This window comes from Halichoerus grypus, chromosome 1 (genome assembly GCF_964656455.1).
Source record: "Halichoerus grypus chromosome 1, mHalGry1.hap1.1, whole genome shotgun sequence".
Taxonomy (NCBI): domain Eukaryota; kingdom Metazoa; phylum Chordata; class Mammalia; order Carnivora; family Phocidae; genus Halichoerus; species Halichoerus grypus.
The window spans coordinates 70100998-70120165 of NC_135712.1; the positions used below are offsets into that span (position 1 = coordinate 70100998).

General features: G+C 54.9%; 1 protein-coding gene across 19 annotated transcripts in view; it reads right to left on the reverse strand.

Annotated features, from left to right (window-relative positions):
- TNK2 (tyrosine kinase non receptor 2) overlaps positions 1–19168 on the reverse strand; it is a 47238-nt gene that overhangs the window by 11285 nt on the left and 16785 nt on the right. For 5 of the 19 annotated variants that reach the window (XM_036072024.2, XM_078067254.1, XM_078067236.1 and 2 more), the window contains exons 1-7: positions 13811–13879; positions 7158–7338; positions 6027–6097; positions 3886–4107; positions 2714–2866; positions 1937–2214; positions 376–502 (exon numbers count right to left, since the gene is read on the reverse strand). In XM_036072024.2, coding sequence (XP_035927917.1) covers positions 376–502; positions 1937–2214; positions 2714–2866; positions 3886–4107; positions 6027–6097; positions 7158–7338; positions 13811–13864 — 1086 coding nt within the window. In that variant the 5' untranslated portion in view covers positions 13865–13879. Of the gene's footprint in view, positions 1–375; positions 503–1936; positions 2215–2713; positions 2867–3885; positions 4108–6026; positions 6098–7157; positions 7339–11089; positions 11475–13810; positions 13880–14531; positions 14609–14767; positions 14900–15429; positions 15579–19168 lie in introns of those variants that run through there. The other 14 variants (XM_036072096.2, XM_036072046.2, XM_036072077.2 and 11 more) reach the window with 8 other exon arrangements.

A 19168-nucleotide genomic window follows, 5' to 3' on the forward strand; every position in this document is an offset into this window, starting at 1 on the left:
ACCCAGCTCTTCACTTCCCACCTTCCCTCCAGCCCATGGAACCACTGGAGCTGTGGGCCACCATGCCTGCACCCCAAAGAAAAGGTCTGTCTCCAGGAGCCTATCCCCGGGCCTCTGACCCTTACCCCCTGGTTGGGGCCTCCGGGTAGGTGGCCATGGCAAGGAAAAGAATGAGAGCAAGCCCCAATCTGTCCCTCTCCTCACCACTGGGGGCCCCTCTCTCTGCTCAGCTATCTGAGAGGTCATGTGCGGACACAGGGCAAGGGGGATGGGGATCCTAGCAAGTAAGAGCCAGTCCTGACAGGGGCAGGTTGGGAGCCAGGAATCCAATCAACCCCCACCCATCCTGTAGGGAGCGCATCTCCAGCCCCTCACCTGACTGCCATTGAGGCCAATCCAGGGCTCCTGGCCATAGGTGAACATCTCCCACAGTGTGACCCCAAACATCCAGGTGTCACTGGCATGGGAGAAGGTGCGTGTCTTCAGGCTCTCAGGAGCACACCTGGCAGAGGCAGGGGTCAAACGGAAGGCCTCTCAGAGCATGCCCACCCACATCAGCCCAACGGACAGAAAACACTCACTCAACAACATATTGTGAGCCTGTGGGCCAGGCTCAACAGTAGGCCTTGGTGGCACGTGTGAAGTGAACAGGGACAGGACTTACTGTGCGATGCACAGACTTGGAGAAAATCATCTATGCTCATGTCTTTATTCCCATGGAGGCTGGGTGGGACGAGGGTGAAGTCTGGTAGGTCAGGGAAGCAGTGGGGGCAGAGGTCAGAGGCTCCAGGATTTGGTGAGGGAGAGGACAGGGGATAAAATCTCGGGCTGTTTTCTAATCGTGGTGGGAGGATGACAATTTCCGGGTTTGGGGCAGGATCCTGGGACTTGGGTCATTTCAGCAGGAAGGCGTGGGTGGGAAATTTGGATAGGGCCTGGGGAAGAACCGAAATAGCTGGAAACAGTTATACCGGCTTCACCCAAATACCCCACACTCCCTCTGGGACTCCCTTTTGGGTGAGACAGAGAACTGCCACTGCAGTGAAGCCAGCAGAGGGGTATTCCTGGGGGTCTAAGGTGTGGAGTGACGGGGAAGCCGACCAAACGGAGAACCAGAGACTCTCTCCTGGGACTGGAAACCTGGCCCTGCCACTCAAAGGGGATGGGACCCAGGGACAGTCACTCAAGATCCCTAAGCCTCATGTTCTCATCTGTGAAACTCGAGTAACAATAATCTGCTCATCACACAGTGCTGTTGTAAGGGAACTTTATCATTTACCACCCAAACCAGGATGCTTGGGTATGAAGGGGGTGCTATTAATTGCTCCAGAATAACAGGCATAATCCGGAATGTGTGGTCACCCGACATATAAAATCAGTTATTAACTGGGGGGGGGGGGGGTGCATCCTGGGTTAGAAGGATTCTCTGGCAAGAACTAGACCTATTCCTCGCACCCCAAAGCAAGGGACCACGCTCCTTCCGGTACGTCCAGAACCAATGGACCACAATGGTCTCAGCACAGGAGAAACTCACACGGGCCAGGGTGGGGCCAGGTACCCCCTTAGCACTCAGGTGAATGTCCCTGGTCAGCCTGCCAGGCCCGGCACGGTCCGGCCCTGCCTGTGGCTAGCTCTACACGGAACACACTTGCCAACCAGCCTGCCTGGCTAACTGCTGACATTTCAGGAGCTTCCCACGGAGTCCTCTAGGAAGCCTTTCCAAGCCCCCACAGCACGCAGCCCTGTGCACTGCAGTATCCGGCACGTGGGCCCCGAGAATTCCTAGATGGATGAGTGCATGAACTGCACACAGGGCACCCCAGGCCCAGAAAAGACAAAGGCTATGTGGTGAGACTCTGAGGCCTGGGGCGTGCAGGGACTGGGATGGGGCAGGATGGGGTCCAGGCCCCGTGAGGCGGCAGCACCTGTCCCTCACCAGGCAAAGGGCACCTTGCGATGCTCTTGCATGACGTAGTGGTCGTCATTCTGGGGCAGCGCACGCATCAACCCGAAGTCCCCAATCTTGACCAGGTCGCGGGTGGCCAGCAGCAGATTTCGGGCAGCCAGGTCACGGTGAATAAAGCGCTTGGACTCCAGGTAGCCCATGCCCTCAGCCACCTGCACAGCGTAGCGGCTCAGAGTACCCAGGAGGAAGTGGCCCTGGTGCTTTCGCAGCCGGTCCAACAGCGATCCAAGCGGTGCCAGCTCTGTCACCTGAGGCCACGGGGGAGGCAGGAGGAGTACATGTGGCTGAGCCCTGCCCCTCCCTCAGGACCCCATGCTGGGCTCCCAGTCCCTCTCCTGAAGGCCTGAGCCATGCTCCATGCTCCTTCCTGGCCTGTACTCTGGGGACCTCTAGGACTTCTCCAGCTCCCTCAAGCCTCTCCCTCCAGGTAATATGGTAACTGAGGCCCAGAAAGAAGCAACCCACAGAGGCTCAGATTAGAAATTCTAAAAATGAAACTTCAAGGCCAGCCCCTCCTATGAGTACAACTCTCTGCCAATGAGCACAAACAAAATCCAAAGATGGACCTGGGCTCCAGCGGACATGGTACCAGGCTAGGCCCCTAGGAGCCACTCTGCCATATCAGTGAGGGACCAAAGCGTCCTTCATCAGAATGGAGGGACGAAGCACAGCATAGGCAGGGGGATGGGCAGATCTGGGGCCCCGGAGACTCTGCCTGAGCACCCGTCCGCCACCCAGAGCACTCACCATCTTCATGGGTGGTGTGAGCACCACACCATAGAGGCGAATGAGGTTACGATGGTCAAGCGAGTGCATGGCGTTAACCTCCCGGATGAAGTCGTCCATGGCCTCAGGCTGGCTCAGCACGTCAGGCTTCAGGCACTTCACAGCCACACTCACCTGCCCAGAGTGGGGATGGAAAGGAGTCAGGACAGGCCCCAGGCCCCAACACTTGGAGCCCACCCGCTCCTCCCTCCAACTCAGTCCAAACAGCCCTGTCTCGGGTCTGCTCATCTGGATGGGTGAGCACGTCACAGGGGCCTGTGGCCCGGCTGGAGCAGGGCAGCTTACTGACCTACCCTGGGCCTCCCCTTCCCGGGACAACGCCCAGGTTAAATAGCAAACCTACAATAAGAGATGATCAGTGTGATGGGAGAATATTAAAATGTTGTCATAAAATGCAATACTAGAAATGTTTTTGGTGTGGAAGGAAAATGTTGTAAATATAATGCCAAAAGGGGCACCTGGGTAGCTGGCTCAGATGGTTAAGCATCTGCCTTCGGCCCAGGTCATGATCTCCAGGTCCTGGGATCGAGCCCCACATCTGCTTTTCCCTCTCGCTCTGCCTCTCCACCCCCCACCCCCGCTTGTGCTCTCTCTCAAATGAATAAAGTCTTAAAAAAAAAATACATATATGTGTATATATATATACATATACACACACTACATACATATATATAGCCAAAAAAAGAACCTATGGTGAGAGAAATCAGAAGAGTGCTTCCCTTGGAGGAAGAGATACTCAGTGGAAGGGGCAAGAGGGAGCCTTCTGGGGTGCTGGGACTGTTCTCTATCATGACTGCGGCAGTGGTTACATAGGTCCATGCATACGTAAAAATTCACTAGGCTGAAATAACTCTGCTTCCTCTGAGCAGGGGGGTTACAAACAATTGTTTTCTTATTTTTAAAAAATTTCCAGTTTTATGATAAGTAAATTTTTGTAATTGAAAAAAAAAACAGACATGTCAAGTTAAAGCTGAGCGTGGAATCCGGAGCAAGCCCCTTTCGACCTGTGCCCAGCCCCATTCACATCCCAGTAGAGGGGAAAGATCTGCCTCAGAGGCAGAGCGATGGGGACTCTGCCAGAGTCTCTTCGAGGCCTGTCCCTCCACCACACCCCACAGGACCCAGAAGCTCACCGTCTTCCCCGAGGGGGCGTCCCACTCGCCCCTGCGCACCACGCCAAAGGAGCCATCTCCTAGCTTCTCGAATAGATGCAGGTCCTTCTCCCCAATGAGGCAGGTGAGGCTCTGCAGGGGCCCCTCCCCTGCCGGGCCCCCTGGGGTGGGTGAGGTCTTCCGGAAGGTGCTCTGAGAGTGATGAGGGGGGAACTCAGCCTCCAATCGCTTTCCACTGAACACCTGTTTGAAAGCAGCCAGGGGCCAGATGGAAGCCTCAGGCGCCGGAGCCGGTCACTCAGTCCTGCCCCATAGGATCCTCAGCTAGGCCTCCAGAGGTCCTGGCTTTGCCAAAGTGCCAGGGGGCAGCCTGGCTGGAGGCCCTCCCCTCCTCCAGACCACACCCTCAAATGGAAATCCACAGTCTCAGTGTGGCCTCGGGGTATGTGCCAGAAATGGACTGACAGGCATGTGGCTTGTGACTGCTGTGGCCCCACACCCAGCTGTGGGGTCAGGGAGAGCCCAAAGCCACTCCAGACCCATCTTCTGCACCACTTGTCCCTCCCTGTCCCCCTACCCAACACAGACTCCGGCCCCTAACCCGAGCAGATGGGCAGGAGCCTGAGGGGCCCTCCACAAACACCTCCCTTTCCATTTTTAGCCCTGGCCCCCTCTCTGGGTTGCCCATTTGGCGCTGTTTGTCTCCACCCTCCCTGGGGAGCTGACTGCCCTTCATCCTGCCAGGGGGAGAGGATAATTTGAGCCTGAGGTTGGACCGTGAATGTGTGTGTGTGGCGGGGGGGGGGGGTAGTGCAGCTGAAGCAAGGCCTTGCTGGGGAAGGGCCTGGGAAGACAGCTGGGCTTCTGGAGGGGTGCCTAGAGCTGAGAGCTGAGAAAGGAAGGCTGGAGGGGACTCTGCAGCCTGGGCTGTGGAGGGAAGGGGCCAAAGGTCAGGCCCTGAGTAGCAGAGTTGGCCCCGTCGATCTGACTTGGCCACCACCACTGTGGCATCCAAAGCCTTGGCCTCAGGCCACAGACTCTGTCCATTTGAGCCCCTGCCCCCCCAAGGTTGGCAGGGTCCTATCTGCATGGGGTAGGGGGTGTCTCCACTCTGAGGGCCTCTTCTAGCCACTGCTTTCCTCCCAGTAACTAAACTCCCTTATGTTTGCAAGCAGCGCTCAGCTAACAAGGCCCTTCACAGCCTTTATCTCAAGGGACCTTCTCCACCACCCGGTGAGGTGAGCTGGACAAGTGCCACCAGCACTCTTGCTGAAGACAGGCCTCAGGTCTGGAGAGGTTCACCGACCGACCTGAAGACCTCCTATGTGGTGGGTCCACGACCCCTGAATCCTGGCGCGCTGCACAGCTCTTCCCTCCTGCCTTCATCCGCCCAACAAACCCATCCTTCCCTAAAACCTGGGCAAGGGACCAGGACAGTGTCCCCAGAAAAGGCCACAGGCTCCCAAGAGACAGCCCCTTGGCCAGACCAGAGCCAGGAAATCTCTGCTGCCCAATCCTGGTCCAGCTGTTCTGCCCTGCCCACCCCCCTCACCCCCCGCCCAGCCCTGAGGCCAGAAGCAGGGAGGGAAGGCCCTGGCTGGTTCACTTCCTCTCGCATTGTCTTCCAGACAATGGGCAAAGTTCCACTGAGTCAGAACAGGGACTCACCACTCACAGGCCTAAATTAGGGCAAAGGGAGAAGGGGGGCAGGCTGTGGGGAAGGAAGCTGTGAGCAGGGCCAGATGACCAGAGAAACCCCCTGCAGACTAGGGAGGGTGGGGGAGGAGGGGAGCGAGGCAAAGATGTCCCGGGTCCAGACAGTCCCCACCACTCTGCCCTGGACACTGGCCCCAACAGTCAGAGCAAGGGCTCAGGTTACGGCGCACCTGTCAGCGAGCGCCTGTTCCACGCCCAGCACGACTGCACAGCGGGAGGGGATGGGAAGCCACCGCGGTGCACAGGCTACTCACGTGCCATCTCTGGTGGGGATGAGACACTTAGCCAGGCAGTTCTACAAGCACCCTGCCCAGGAAGACCCTGGAGGAGGGAGGTCTGGACCAGGTACAGATTACACCTGCCTGGGAATGGGGGAGTTTCCCAGGACTGACATCACAGGGAGGCCTGCGAGGCTGCCCACCCCATCTTGCACCTCGTCCACGCACCTTGCTCATCCAAGACTTGCGTTTGCACATGGCCTTTCTCCTCTTCACCGCCTCCCATAACCGCCGCTGGCCTGTGGGGAAGGGAGGGGTTCAAATGTTAAGGTAGCTCACATCCCCCAGAGAAGCTGCCCGCCTGCATGCTTCCTTGGTCACCCTGGGGTGGGTCCACTGCGAGGTACTGCCCAGCACAATGACACCAAGGAAACAGACCATTCCAACCAACCAGGGGCCACAGTTAACCAGACGGCACTCCACGTCTAGGCAGTGGTTCTTGAACTAGATGGAGGTGTTTAACCACCAAAATTGAACAGCAGTGGTCTTTTTCCAACTCTCAAGAAAAAAAAAAAAAATCAAGGTAATGGGTAGAATTTGCCCAATTTTGAGTTTTTTCCTCCCATAAAATTTTTTTATGTTCCTGACATCAGATACCAACTATCCAAGCCAAAACTAGCATATGTCAATGTCTAATTTAGCATGTTATTATTTAGCTATTTTAAGTTGAATGTACTAGTAAGTTCCTAATGCTCTACAAGGAATACCATGGCTTCTAGATGTTACAATCAGTACTTTTAGGATAAATACATAGAAAAAAAATGAGTTCAGCTGATACAGCAGATCTTGGTGCACGGGAAAGAGACAGAAGGAGCTCAGTTTACAGCAGATCTTTGTGAGACAGAGACAGATTAAGAGAAAATTAGCAAACCCTCTGCGGGTTTTTATCTTCTCGTGTTCATAAGGGGCTCTCTGGACACTGACCCTGGCATTCAGAATGGTGAACCGGGCCGACTCAATGCCACAATTACAGCAGAGGAGGAGATGGAGGAAATGCATCCTCCAAATGTCTGAACAAGCCAAAAGGGGTGTGTGTTTAATCCTGAGTATCCAGAGCTAGAAGACTTCATTCTCCTCCAACTCCAGGTCACCTTTCCGACTGCCAACTGTCCTCCTGCGCTCACGGCGTGCGGCATCTACTGATGCCCCCTACCCCACCCTGGGGGCTCCTGGGCAGGCCGCGTCCTCCCACCCGATGGAATAAGGGGGAGGGCTCTTCCATGCAGTTGGCAGTCCTGATGACAGAGGAGGTATATGGTCAGTGGGGAAGCAACCGGCAAGGCCAATGGCCCCACCTACCGGGCCGGCCCATGCCAATCTTCTCCAGGTCCTCATTCTTGACATACTCAAAGTGGGACAGGCGGGTCACGTTGAGGTCATCGCGGAGCCGCAGGAAGTACTGTTGCAGCTGCACCTCGGACAGCAGCTCCAGCAGCCAGCCCGTGCCCTCCTCCGGCTGCATGCTGCTGCCCCCCAGCCTCTGTGGGGAGGGAAGAACGGCTCAGGGACCGAGGCGTGCAGGGAGGTAGCAGGCGAGCCCGCCCTGAGTGCCCTGGGCTCACCTACATCCTACTACGCTGCTTCAACGAAGGGCTCGAATCACCTTGTTGCTCCCCAAAACTGTACAGAATGCCCTGTACCCACTGTGCCCCTCTTCCCAGCAGCAACAAGGATGGAACTGGGACAGTTGCAATACAGCCCAAGCCCTGGCGTCGGGGTCTTAAGCCCAAACTTTGTAGTGACCGGAGATCAACCTCTCTGTTCTCAGAGCCACAAACCCTTTGAGAACCACGGAAACTACCGACTGTGTCTCCAGGAAAACAGACACATTCTTACTCATAAAGTTTTCATTAAAAAATTGGGGAGGAGTAGCAGGCTGGCTCAGTCCGTAGAACATGTGACTCTTGATCAGGGTTGTGAGTTGGAGCCCCACACTGGGTGTAAATATTACTTAAAAATAAAACATTTTTAGGGGCACCGGGGTGGCTCAGTTGGTTAAGTGTCCAATTCTTGATCTCAGCTCAGGTCTTGACCTTAGGGTTGTGCGTTCGAGCCCCACACTGGGCTCCATGCCGGTGTGGCACCTACTTAAAACAGATATATATTTTTAGTTGGGGGGTGGTGGTGCAGGGTCCCTTGAGACCCATCCATAGGTTCCCCAGACCTGATGGACTCCAGAGAAAGCACTGTGGACCAGATGAGCTCGAAGTTCCACCCAATACCTGACATCACCAGAGCCTCTCCCCCCAGATCCAAAGACCATCCCACAGGAGACCGCTCGAGTGCTGTCAGGACCACACGAGTGGAAGACAAAAGGGGCGCAGAGGCTGGGGTGGGCTTTTATTTTTTTTTAAAGACTTTATTTATTTATTTGACTGAGAGAGCACACACAAGCAGGGGGAGCAGCAGGCAGAGGGAGAGGGAGAAGCAGGCTTCCCGCCAAGCAGGGAGCCCGATGCGGGGCTCGATCCCATGACCTGAGCCCAAGACAGACGCTTAACGACTGAGCCAGCCAGGCGCCCCTGGGGTGGGCTTTTAGATGCTGGCTCAAAGAGGCAGCCTTGCTTAGCTCCCTCAACCAGCTGTCACCGCAGACCGCTGCCCAGTGTTGTTAAAGCTTTCAATTTTTTCAAGAAATACTGGAAATCTGAATCTAGATGTGAAATCTCGCCATTAAAATTCTTTTCGAAAAGGTAATATATGCACATGATAAAATATTCAAAAGGCACACAGGAGCCATGAAGTCTCATTCCCTGCCCTATTGCAGAGCCCCCTAGCCCCCCATCCCCAGAGCCAGCTGCCATAAAGGACTTCTACATAGCCTTCCAGACTGTTTTTCCCCCACACAAACATTCACCCATCAAGCACACCATTCTGTTCCTTGTTTTCACTTAACATTCTCCTGACTTTTTTAATTATGTCAACCAATTCAAGTTTGAAATACACACACACACACACACACACACACACACACACACACGTTCTGTGCTGGCCAAGCAAAACACAAGTGCAGGCTATCATCAGCCAATGGGCCACCAGTGAGCGACCTCTGACCTACACTCTCTGTGGCCCAGAGAAAGAGGACACAGGGGCACCCCTGAAACGAAGCAGCCTGACCCGCTGGACCCGAACCCATCCTTGTCCAAGTCAGACACCTCAGAGCTGAGGGCTGACACGCATTCAGTCCCCCACCAAAGAAGACCCACAAGAGGGAAGAGGCCTGCGACCCCTCAACGCCCCCCCAACAAGTCAGAGGCGGTCTCGGCCCCCAGCTCTCATCACAGTGCGCACTCAGAGAAGCAGACTCTCGCAGCTCAGGCCTAGCATGCGCCTCCTGCCCCGACAGCTCCCGGCGGCCAGTGCCAGGACTTCAGACCTTCCCAGGCAGCTCAGGACAGTACAAAGAGTGACACACGGGAGTGGGAGGCCCTCAGTTCAAACCCTGGCTCCTCCACCAAGGCAGCTGGGCTACAGGGGGGGTTTCCAAATTTCAAGCTGTGACCCTTTACCCAGACGGTTCTCACGAGGGCTGTACGGCCCCCTAGGGGACATTCTTGGTTGTCATCATGTTGGGGGACCTCGAGTGGCATTTAGTGAGTGGCTGGGAGACAAGAACACAAGTTATCCTGTAATGTACAGAGCAATCTCACCCACTGTCCCAAATCCCACACAACTTAGTTCATGCAGGTGAAAAATTGGTTTACAACCACCTGACCCTAGAACTGAATTCCATCTTACATATGAACAAAAAAGTATTTTGCAGTCTAGATACACACTGAACCCTCCTAGAATGGAACTAATACGTACACTGAGGGAAAACTGGCCTTTGTTTTGTTCAGAACTTCCCAAAAGCTGTTTGCTAGTCCGAAAAACGTCACGGAAGGCAACCCACCTTTATGATTTCCAAACTCCCCTGTCAGTCAGCACGTGCAGGCACTGCCCCCACGGTGGTTCTGCTGGAGGGCTCCACACTGACTACTTCATGTCAGAACGTCCTGACATATCAGAGTACCTGAAATGTCATCCTCACTTTCCTTTCACTTCCCCTTCATACTACAGGTGACATCATGTGGACTGACTATACACACACACGGTAAAAAGGACGTATTTCTATTAATTTTATTTAAGAAGAACAATAAAAATAACTCTAACACTTGATACTTACTATATGCCAGGCATGGTTCTAAGCATCTGGCTGTATTAACTCACTTATCCTCAACAAAACTATCTGCTCCGCACAAGGCAGTGTGGACATAAGAGGGCAGGACACTGCTGCTTTCCAGAAGGCGGCCCCAAGGGCGCACTGTGAAAATCACCGGCCCAGGCCGGAGCTCTCGGCAGCCTGGCCATGCAGGGCCGGCCAGGACTTCCATCATCACGGCCCTGTCCCTGGGGCAAAGAGACCGCACCCCCTGCATGCCCTAAGATGTGCCTGCCAGCGGGGCAAAAGCAGTCCACAGACCCCCTCCTCTTCTTGACCAGTCTCCAAGTCTCAGGGCTCCAGGCTCCCCACTCCCACCCAGCTCTGGAGGCAGCGGCTCCTCAGAGCAGCTCAAAGCCATGCACCGGGTGCTCAGGACTCGGGGAGACACAGAGCCCTTCCCCTGAAGCTGCTCAGAAAGCACAGTCTGGCCTGTTTCTTTTCCCCAAGACAACAGCGAACAGATCTCCCTGCTCAGCTGGACACTCCCCTCCCCGCTCTCCAGCCCCAGGAACAGGCTTGCTCTGCGGAGGGGTGTGCAGGGAACTGGAAGAACACCGGGATCCCAGTGAGAAGCAAGCAATCAGGGTCTCAGGCTTGTCTCTACCGCCTGGCCCCGGGTGAGCCAGGACAAGCCCCCTCCCCTCCGCTAACTGCCCCTTCCACAGCAAGTTTCTTTGTCTGTGGAGCACAGGGAGGGCACTGGCCCGGCTTCTCCCCCACCCCGCTCACACTCTCCAGTTGTGGGTGTGCCTGGCCCCCAGCACACCCGCAGTCCCACACCTGTGTCTGACGCCTGGCGTGGGGCTCTCCTGGCGCGCACGCTTCCTGCGTACATTCTCCTAACACACTCACCAACCAGAATGCAGCAGCCGAGGGGAGAGGCCCCGAGCCCAGAACCCCTATCAAGCGCTCAGCCATTGCCAGTCCTGTACTCTGCCCCTCAGTGAACTGCTGGCTCTGGGGGCCTGGGGGGGGGTGCTGACCCAGTCCCCGGTCAGTCCTACCCACACCCCCAGCCCTCACTCACTGTGTAGAGGCGTCGCCGTAGTCTGGCCAGGAGAGGGAAGGAGAGCTCTAGGCCAGGGAAGCGACGAGCCGCCGGCATCTCCACGGAGCTGCACCCCCTGACCAGGTCACTGGGGCTCTGGCCCAATAAGTAGGGGGAGCAGGGGCTTTAGCTCCTGAATTCAAGGTTCTGCCCAGGATGGAAGCTGACCACAGGTCTGGCCCAGGAGTCCCCCAAATCCCACACCAGGGGTGGGAAATGGGGCAGAAAGAACAGGGTGGGCCCCCTTTCTCGGCTGCACAGCTGTTTCCACAGCTGGCTAGTCTGGCAGGAGCGGGTTAGCTCTTTTCCCGGCTGCAGCCCAGGTCCTCTGTCCTGTTTCTCTGACTTCTCTTCAGTGCAGTGGTCACAGCTCAGCCCTACTCCCGGGCTCCCCCGCCTGACCGCCCTCCCTCCCTCCTCCCTCCCTCCCCAGCTGAGCAGCTCTGACACTGGCTGAAAAAGGACCTTTCTGAATCACTGCCAAGAGGGTGGCGGGAATGGGGGGACTCTTCCTCCCAGCCACCCGCGCTGGCCCCCCTGCCTCCCCATACACAAGGCCCCCTGTCTCTGGCTTCCACCCCAGCCCCCATAGTTGCAGACAACTCCTGGGATTTTAGGGTGGGGGCTATGTGAATCAAGCAGTAATGCACAAAGAGGGGCTACAGGCTCCCACATGGGCTTGTCTGGGGCTGTGGGGGCTAGAACACCGCCTGAGTTGGGGGCTTGGGCCCCGGACAGTCATTCCTGGGCCCTGTAGGCAGACCCTTCAGAGACCCTCCCCCATCACCAAGTCCAAGCCTTGGCTGGGCGTCTCCTGGCTCAGGCCCTAATGTGGCCCTGTTACCCTGGTGCCCGACGGAAATAGGAGGCCGGCAGCCTGCCAGAGTGGGGCAGTCCAGCCAAGAGCGAGGGGGGGCTGTGGGGGTGAGGAATCTCCACCCCCTCCCCTGGGGTTGCCTTGCACTGCCCACAACATCCAGGGTGCCTCCTCCCCCAGACCAGCTGGCTAAGATCCAAAACCCCCTCAAAATAAACAAATATGTCCCTAGACCCTGCTGGGATGCCCCCACCCCAGAGCAAGGATTCCAGACTATAGGACGTTTCTTGTATAGCACCCCCACGCACAGACAACAGCCTCAGCTAAAAGGAACTGGAGACACTCCATCAAGCCCCCATAGGCCCCCCATGTTCCTGCAGCTGACAAATGATCCCTCTACCCCCCCTCAAGAGTGCCAGCTGCCCTTACACCCCCCCTCACTACAGCCCCCAGACACACCTGACAGCTGCAGGAAGTCCTCGCAGTCTCCCTCAGCAACCCCCCCACCCCTCCAGCAGCCATGCCCAGGGAGCCCACTTCTTGTACACTGCTCTCTTGTCCCTATCCAGCTGGCTACTGGCTCTGGGAACCCCAGCCGGCTGATGGGGCAGGCAGCTGGGTGACAGTTTTGGGGAGTTAGCATCTTAGGCTCTCTTTCCAGGACCTCTCTTAGTACTAGACCTTCCTCGCAGGAAGGTTACCTGAAAGGTCAGCCATTTCCTGCTCTGACCCCATGGCGGAGGGGGATGGGGGGACAAGAAGGTAGGTAGGGGGTGTGGGTATTGGTGGACACTCCCAGCACTCAGTCCCTCTTACCCAGCGCTGTGTCACCCACCACCCAAAGCTTGTGGAGCCAGCCAGGTACAGCCTCCCCTTGGTCCAGTGAATCACCAGTCTGAGGCTGGGGTCAGAGCTAATGGACAAGATGAAGTCAGGATGAGGTCACACTGGAAATGACTTTTCTCAAAACCTGGCAGACAATGCCCATGGCTCAGAGAAGCCTACTGCCTACTTCCCACCAGGCACCACTCTGAAGGAGTCCCGGGGACCTGACTTTAGGGAACAATTTAAGCAAAATTACTCCCTCTACTGTAAGATAGGGGCTGCTGGATCAGAATGGCCAAAGTAAAAATTCTAGCTACCCCCAAAAGATGTGCCCCAAATCTATCAGAACCCCATGCCTAACTCTTCCCTTAGATGTCGGGTAAGAACAAGCCTCAGCAGCTTGTTCAGCAATCCAGCTGGAAAAGGCTGTGCGGAAAAGCAAAGCATGGTCAGAGGTCAGAGCTCAGGCCAGTTCTTGGACCCCTTCTCCTAGCCCTGGAAAACACCCTCCACCTATTCTGTCCCCCTTTGTCCTGTCAGCTACCGCCCTCTGCCGACCAAGAGAGAAAGTGCTTGATCTCCAAGAAGGGAAGCGGCCCCATGAATACAGTGATCATCTTTTCTAAAGCAAACAAGGACATTTAGCTTGATATGCATATTCGGAAAGTAAGCAGTAATGTCCAGGGAACAAGGACTCAGTGCCCATAAAAGACTACACCCAAATCCTGGCAGGCACTGCTCCTGGGGGCTCCCATGGAGAGTTGAAGAAAAGCCCAAAAGGCCATTTAATTGGGTCCCAGAGAACCCAGAGACACTGAGGCAGGTGGCAGCATCAGTAATTCACCACCACTGACTTGCCCCTCACCCATCGCATACACACACAAATACCTCTTCACCCAGCCTCTCAGCCCCCCCAGGATCTGTCCTGGGGCCCAGAAGCACAGACACCCCTCACTCCTGAGAGGCTGCTGCGGAGCAGGGCTGGGCCCTCAGCTCATTGGCAGATGATGGGGTCTAGGACCCGGGTACCTGGCTAACCCCCAGGCTTCTCCCATTACCTGCTGTCCCTCCTCACCCCCAGCCAGGCGCTGATATGCAGATCTCTCCCCCATGGCACCCAAACTCCCGGCGTTTGTGCCAGGGAGGGGAGCAGAGCCCTCCCGCAGCCCCCGCCCCTCCGGCGGTACCGGCAGCGGCAGCGTCACTGCCCTGCGTCCTGAGGGGCCGGGCCTCCAGCATCCTCCAGAAGGAGGGGCGCCTCAGCGGGGGAGGCCGGTCCATGGCCCCCCCGCACACCCGCCCACAGCCTCTCATCCGCCACTGGCTGGCCGGCCAGAGCCCCAGCCCAGCCCGGATGGTCGCGGTCTCCTGCGGTCTCCTGCGCCGGGCCCGCGGCCGGCCCCTCCCCCAACCCGGTCCCCAGCCTCCATTCCAAGGAGCCGCCGCCTCGCCGCCGCCTCTCCGCAGCAGCACCACCACCACCGGCTGACCCCCGGAGAGAGCCAGGTGCCGCAGCGCGGCCCCACCTCCAATGACCGCAGGGCCACAGCTCCCCTCAGCCCCTGGGCCACCTCCAGGACCCCAGAGCTCCACCGCCACCAATTAGGTCCTGGGGATTCATAAAGGAGCCCCCTATTCCATAAGGAGGTCCATCCAAGAAGCTCACATAAGAGGAGCCCCATCCTGACTTGACCTGAGACCCCTCCCCTCCTTGGGGCCTGATGCCTATCCCTCCACCTGCCCGGCTTCCACACCACCAGGCTCCAAGCATGCGCCCACCTGCCGGGCTCCCTGCCGCTCCACTCCGCACTCCACTCCCTCAGCGCCCGCGAACCTGCCCAGCCGTGGAAGCCACGCCTCCAGCACCCGGAGCGAGACCACAGCCCGCCCCAGCCCCACGCCTCCTCCCAGCCCGGCCTTGACATCTCCCTGCCTGCCCCCCCACCCCCGCCCCCGCAGGACTGCACAGGCTGTGTGCCTGGGAGCTCAGGGCAGGGCACAGGGCTGGGGCTGACCTCTGGCCTCAGAAGGGTGCCTCGAGTGCCCACACTCCCCGTGGGAGAAGGTGCTCCAACACGTGCCCACACAGGGCTCTGCCACCCAGCACTGGGGTGAGGTCAGTGCTAGCAGAGGAAGTCCCACTGCAGAGGCTCCTCCTCTCCCGCCAGCCCTGAGGGCCCCAAGGTGCCCCACGCACACCCTCTCATTCTGCCGGCATCTGAAGCATCCACTGACTCCTTAGTACCAGGTATTTAGGGCTGAGCTCAGGGAACCCTCCCCTTCCGGGGTTGGGGCAGAGGAGGAGGGAGATGCTGAGATACCTGCCCCCCCCTTCCGCCCACCCTCAACAAACTCAACCTCAAAACTGAGGAAAGAGACCCCAGGAGGATACTAGATGAGTTCCTACAAGGCTCACTCTCCTCACAAGCTCCTTCTCTGCCTTGAAGCATGCTGGGGTGGGGGATGACCCTGCCAGGCAGGGGATCTATTCCAGGCAGAAGTTCCTGGGCATCTTACCACAGCTCTAACAGAAACTAGGTTTGTGGGAGGCTGTAAGAACCCAAAGTCAGGAGGCTGTACTGACCCAAAGTTAGAGAAAAAAAGGCTGAAAATGCCAGGCCCATCGCTGGATGAAGGATCTGATCCAAATCATTCCTCCTTCCTGCTTTCTCCTTACCTCCTCCATCCATAACTCCCCTGCTTCCTAATGGCATTCTGCTATAAGATATCCGCATGATCCAAACTGCCTCTAGGATTTGGGGAATCCACCCTACATGTATACCCCTCCGGTCTATAACCTGCCCTCTTATCTCTAAAGGGAGCTGGGAGTGGCCAGGAACCAGCTCGCCTCTGCTGTCCACTCCCTTCCCCCAGCCTCTCCAGCAGCATCAGTGAAGTGACAAATCCACACTGAGGAGCAGACATGACATGTAATTTCCGGCCAAGAGATTTTTCCAAAACAATCTACCGTATTCTTGGGAATATATGCCAACCTCACCTCCAAGCCAGCCCTCTCCCACCCCTGCCCTCCTTCTTAAGACCTGGAGGGAAAACAATATATTGGGGAAGAGGAGGGGGACTTATAGTTCCTCTCCCAGTCAGAGGATTATCTTGCTTCCACATGCCAGCCCCACCAAGCCTAGTCAGCCTCAACTCACCCCTCTGTACGTAGGCCCCAAGCTTCTGGACCAAAGCCAGGCTGGCTCCCCTTGGGACCTCATCCCAGAGGGAACTGCACCAGGCAACCCCACACCTTCAGGTCAGCCCAGGTCTGACATCACACTGGTCTGGGGAGGAGGCTGGCCTGGGGCCAACGGAGAGAGGGGGTGATTCAGACACACACCATGGCTGTCCACACCCTCTCCATCTCCAGGACGCGGGGGCCCAGCCCCTCCCAGGAGAGCTTGGCAAGCTGCAGTTCTGAGGAGAGGCAAAGCCAAGGCATACTGGCTTAGTGGTGCTGGGCCCCCAGGCCCCAAGTCCAGCCCTGGAGCCTCTTCACCCTTCTCCTTAACTGCTGACATTTCCCAAAGGCTTCTGAACTAGCCCTTCCTTCTCCTCTCAGTGCATGCTCTGCTCTCTGGGTGTCACTTCCTCTCCTCCCCCGGGGCTGCAATTACCACGTGCTCTGTCTCCATTTCTAACCCCCTGAAGCTCTAGGCCCACGTTTCCAGACAGTTCCAGGGCAGTTCCACCAGGAGGATGCATAGGTACCACAAATTCTGTATATCCAAACTCAGCTCATGAGCACCCCCTTAAAGCTAGCTAACACATGCCCCTATATCCTGACTGAAAATATGACAAGCCAACACTGGCCACCCAGGCTAGAAACCTCACCCCCACCCCAACCGTAACTGCCTACCTTCCCCACTAGGCAGGCCACAAAATCTTGTTTCTGCCTCCTTTTTATTCCTCTGATCAATACCAATGGGATCAAGAATCAGACAGACCTGAGCTGAAATCTTGGCTCTGTCACTTTCTAGTTGGGCAACTTTTGGGCAAATGACTTAACCTCTAAGACTCAATTTCCTCATCTGTAAAATGGGAGTAAACAGCACCTCCTTCGTAGAGTGCAGATTCAATGAGATAATGAATAGGACACTTAGCACAGCACCTGGCACATAGCTGCCTATTGCTATTATTGTCATCTGAAGTCCCTCCCCTGTTTATATCCTTCTGTAACTCCTCAGTAAGCCAAATACAAGGCCCTTCCGGATCTACTCCTTGCCTCTTTGTCCACCTCCATACCTTATCATTTTCTTCAAATGTCTCCATGTTCCAACCAAATCAGATATATGCCCTTCCCGATATAAAATCCATGCACAGAAATGAGTTGCATTTCTATACACTAATTATGAGACAGAAGAAAGAGAAATTAAAGAGTCAATCCCACTTACAACTGCACCCAAAAGTATAAGATACCTAGGAATAAACCTAACCAGGTTTAGGCAAAGGATCTGTACTCAGAAAACTATAGAACACTCATGAAGGAAATTGAGGAAGACACAAAGAACTGGAAAAACGTTCCATGCTCATGGATTGGAAGAACAAATATTGTTAAAATGTCTATGCTACCTAGAGCAATCTTAACATTCAATGCAATCCTTATCAAAATACCATCAACTTTTTTCACAGAGCTAGAACAAAAAATTCTAAGATTTGTATGGAATCAAAAAAGAGCCCAAATAGCTAAAGGAATGTTAAAAAAGAAAACCAAAGCTGGTGGCATCACAATTCCGGCTTCCAGCTCTATTACAAAGCTGTCATCATCAAGACAGTATGGTCCTGGCACAAAAACAGACACATAGATCAATGGAACAGAATAGAGAGCCCAGAAATGGACCCTCAACTCTATGGTCAACTAATCTTCGACAAAGCAGGAAAGAATGTCCAATGGAAAAAAGACAGTCTCTTCAACAAATGGTGTTGGGAAAATTGGACAGCCACATGCAGAAGAATGAAACTGGACCATTTCCTTACACCACACACAAAAATAGACTCCAAATGGTTGAAAGACCTCAATGTGAGACAGGAGTCCATCCAAATCCTAAAGGAGAACACAGGCAGCAACCTCTTCGACCTCAGCCGCAGCAACTTCTTCCTAGAAACATCGCCAAAGGCAAGGGAAGCAAGGGCAAAAATGAACTATTGGGACTTCATCAAGATAAAAAGCTTTTGCAAAGCAAAGGAAACAGTCAACAAAACCAAAAGACAACTGACAGAATGGGAGAAGATATTTGCAAATGACATATCAGATAAAGGGCTAGTATCCAAAATCTATAAAGAACTCATCAAACTCAACACCAAAAGAACAAAGAATCCAATCAAGAAATGGGCAGAAGACATGAACAGACATTTCTCCAAAGAAGACATCCAAATGGCCAACAGACACATGAAAAAGTGTTCAATATCGCTCGGCATCAGGGAAATCCAAATCAAAACCTCAATGAGATACCACCTCACACCAGTCAGAATGGCTAAAATTAACAAGTCAGGAAATGACAGATGTTGGCGGGGATGCGGAGAAAGGGGAACCCTCCTACACTGTTGGTGGGAATGCAAGCTGGTGCAGCCACTCTGGAAAACAGTATGGAGGTTCCTCAAAAAGTTGAAAATAGAGCTACCATATGATCCAGCAATTGCACTACTGGGTATTTACCCCAAAGATACAAAAGTAGGGACCCGAAAGGCTACGTGCACCCCGATGTTTATAGCAGCAATGTCCACAATAGCCAAACTGTGGAAAGAGCCAAGATGTCCATCAACAGATGAATGGATAAAGAAGATGTGGTATATATATACAATGGAATATTATGCAGCCATCAAAAGGAATGAGATCTTGCCATTTGCAACGACGTGGATGGAACTGGAGGGTATTATGCTGAGCGAAATAAGTCAAACAGAGAAAGACGTGTATCATATGACCTCACTGATATGAGGAATTCTTAATCTCAGGAAACAAACTGAGGGTTGCTGGAGTGGGGGGTGGGGTGGGAGGGATGGGGTGACGGGGTGATGGACACTGGGGAGGGTATGTGCTCTGGTAAGCGCTGTGAATTGTGCAGGACTGTTGAATCTCAGATCTGTACCTCTGAAACAAATAATGCAATATATGTTAAGAAAGAAAAAAAGAAGAAGAATGTAGCAGGAGGGGAAGAATGTAGGGGGGGAATTGGAGGGGGAGAAGAACCATGAGAGATGATGGACTCTGAAAAACAAACTGAGGGTTCTAGAGGGGAGGGGGTTGGGAGGATGGGTTAGCCTGGTGATGGGTATTGAGGAGGGCACGTTCTGCATGGAGCACTGGGTGTTATGCACAAACAATGAATCATGGAACACTATATCTAAAACTAATGATGTAATGTATGGGGATTAACATAACAATAAAAAAATTAAAAAAAAAAAAAAGAATAGAG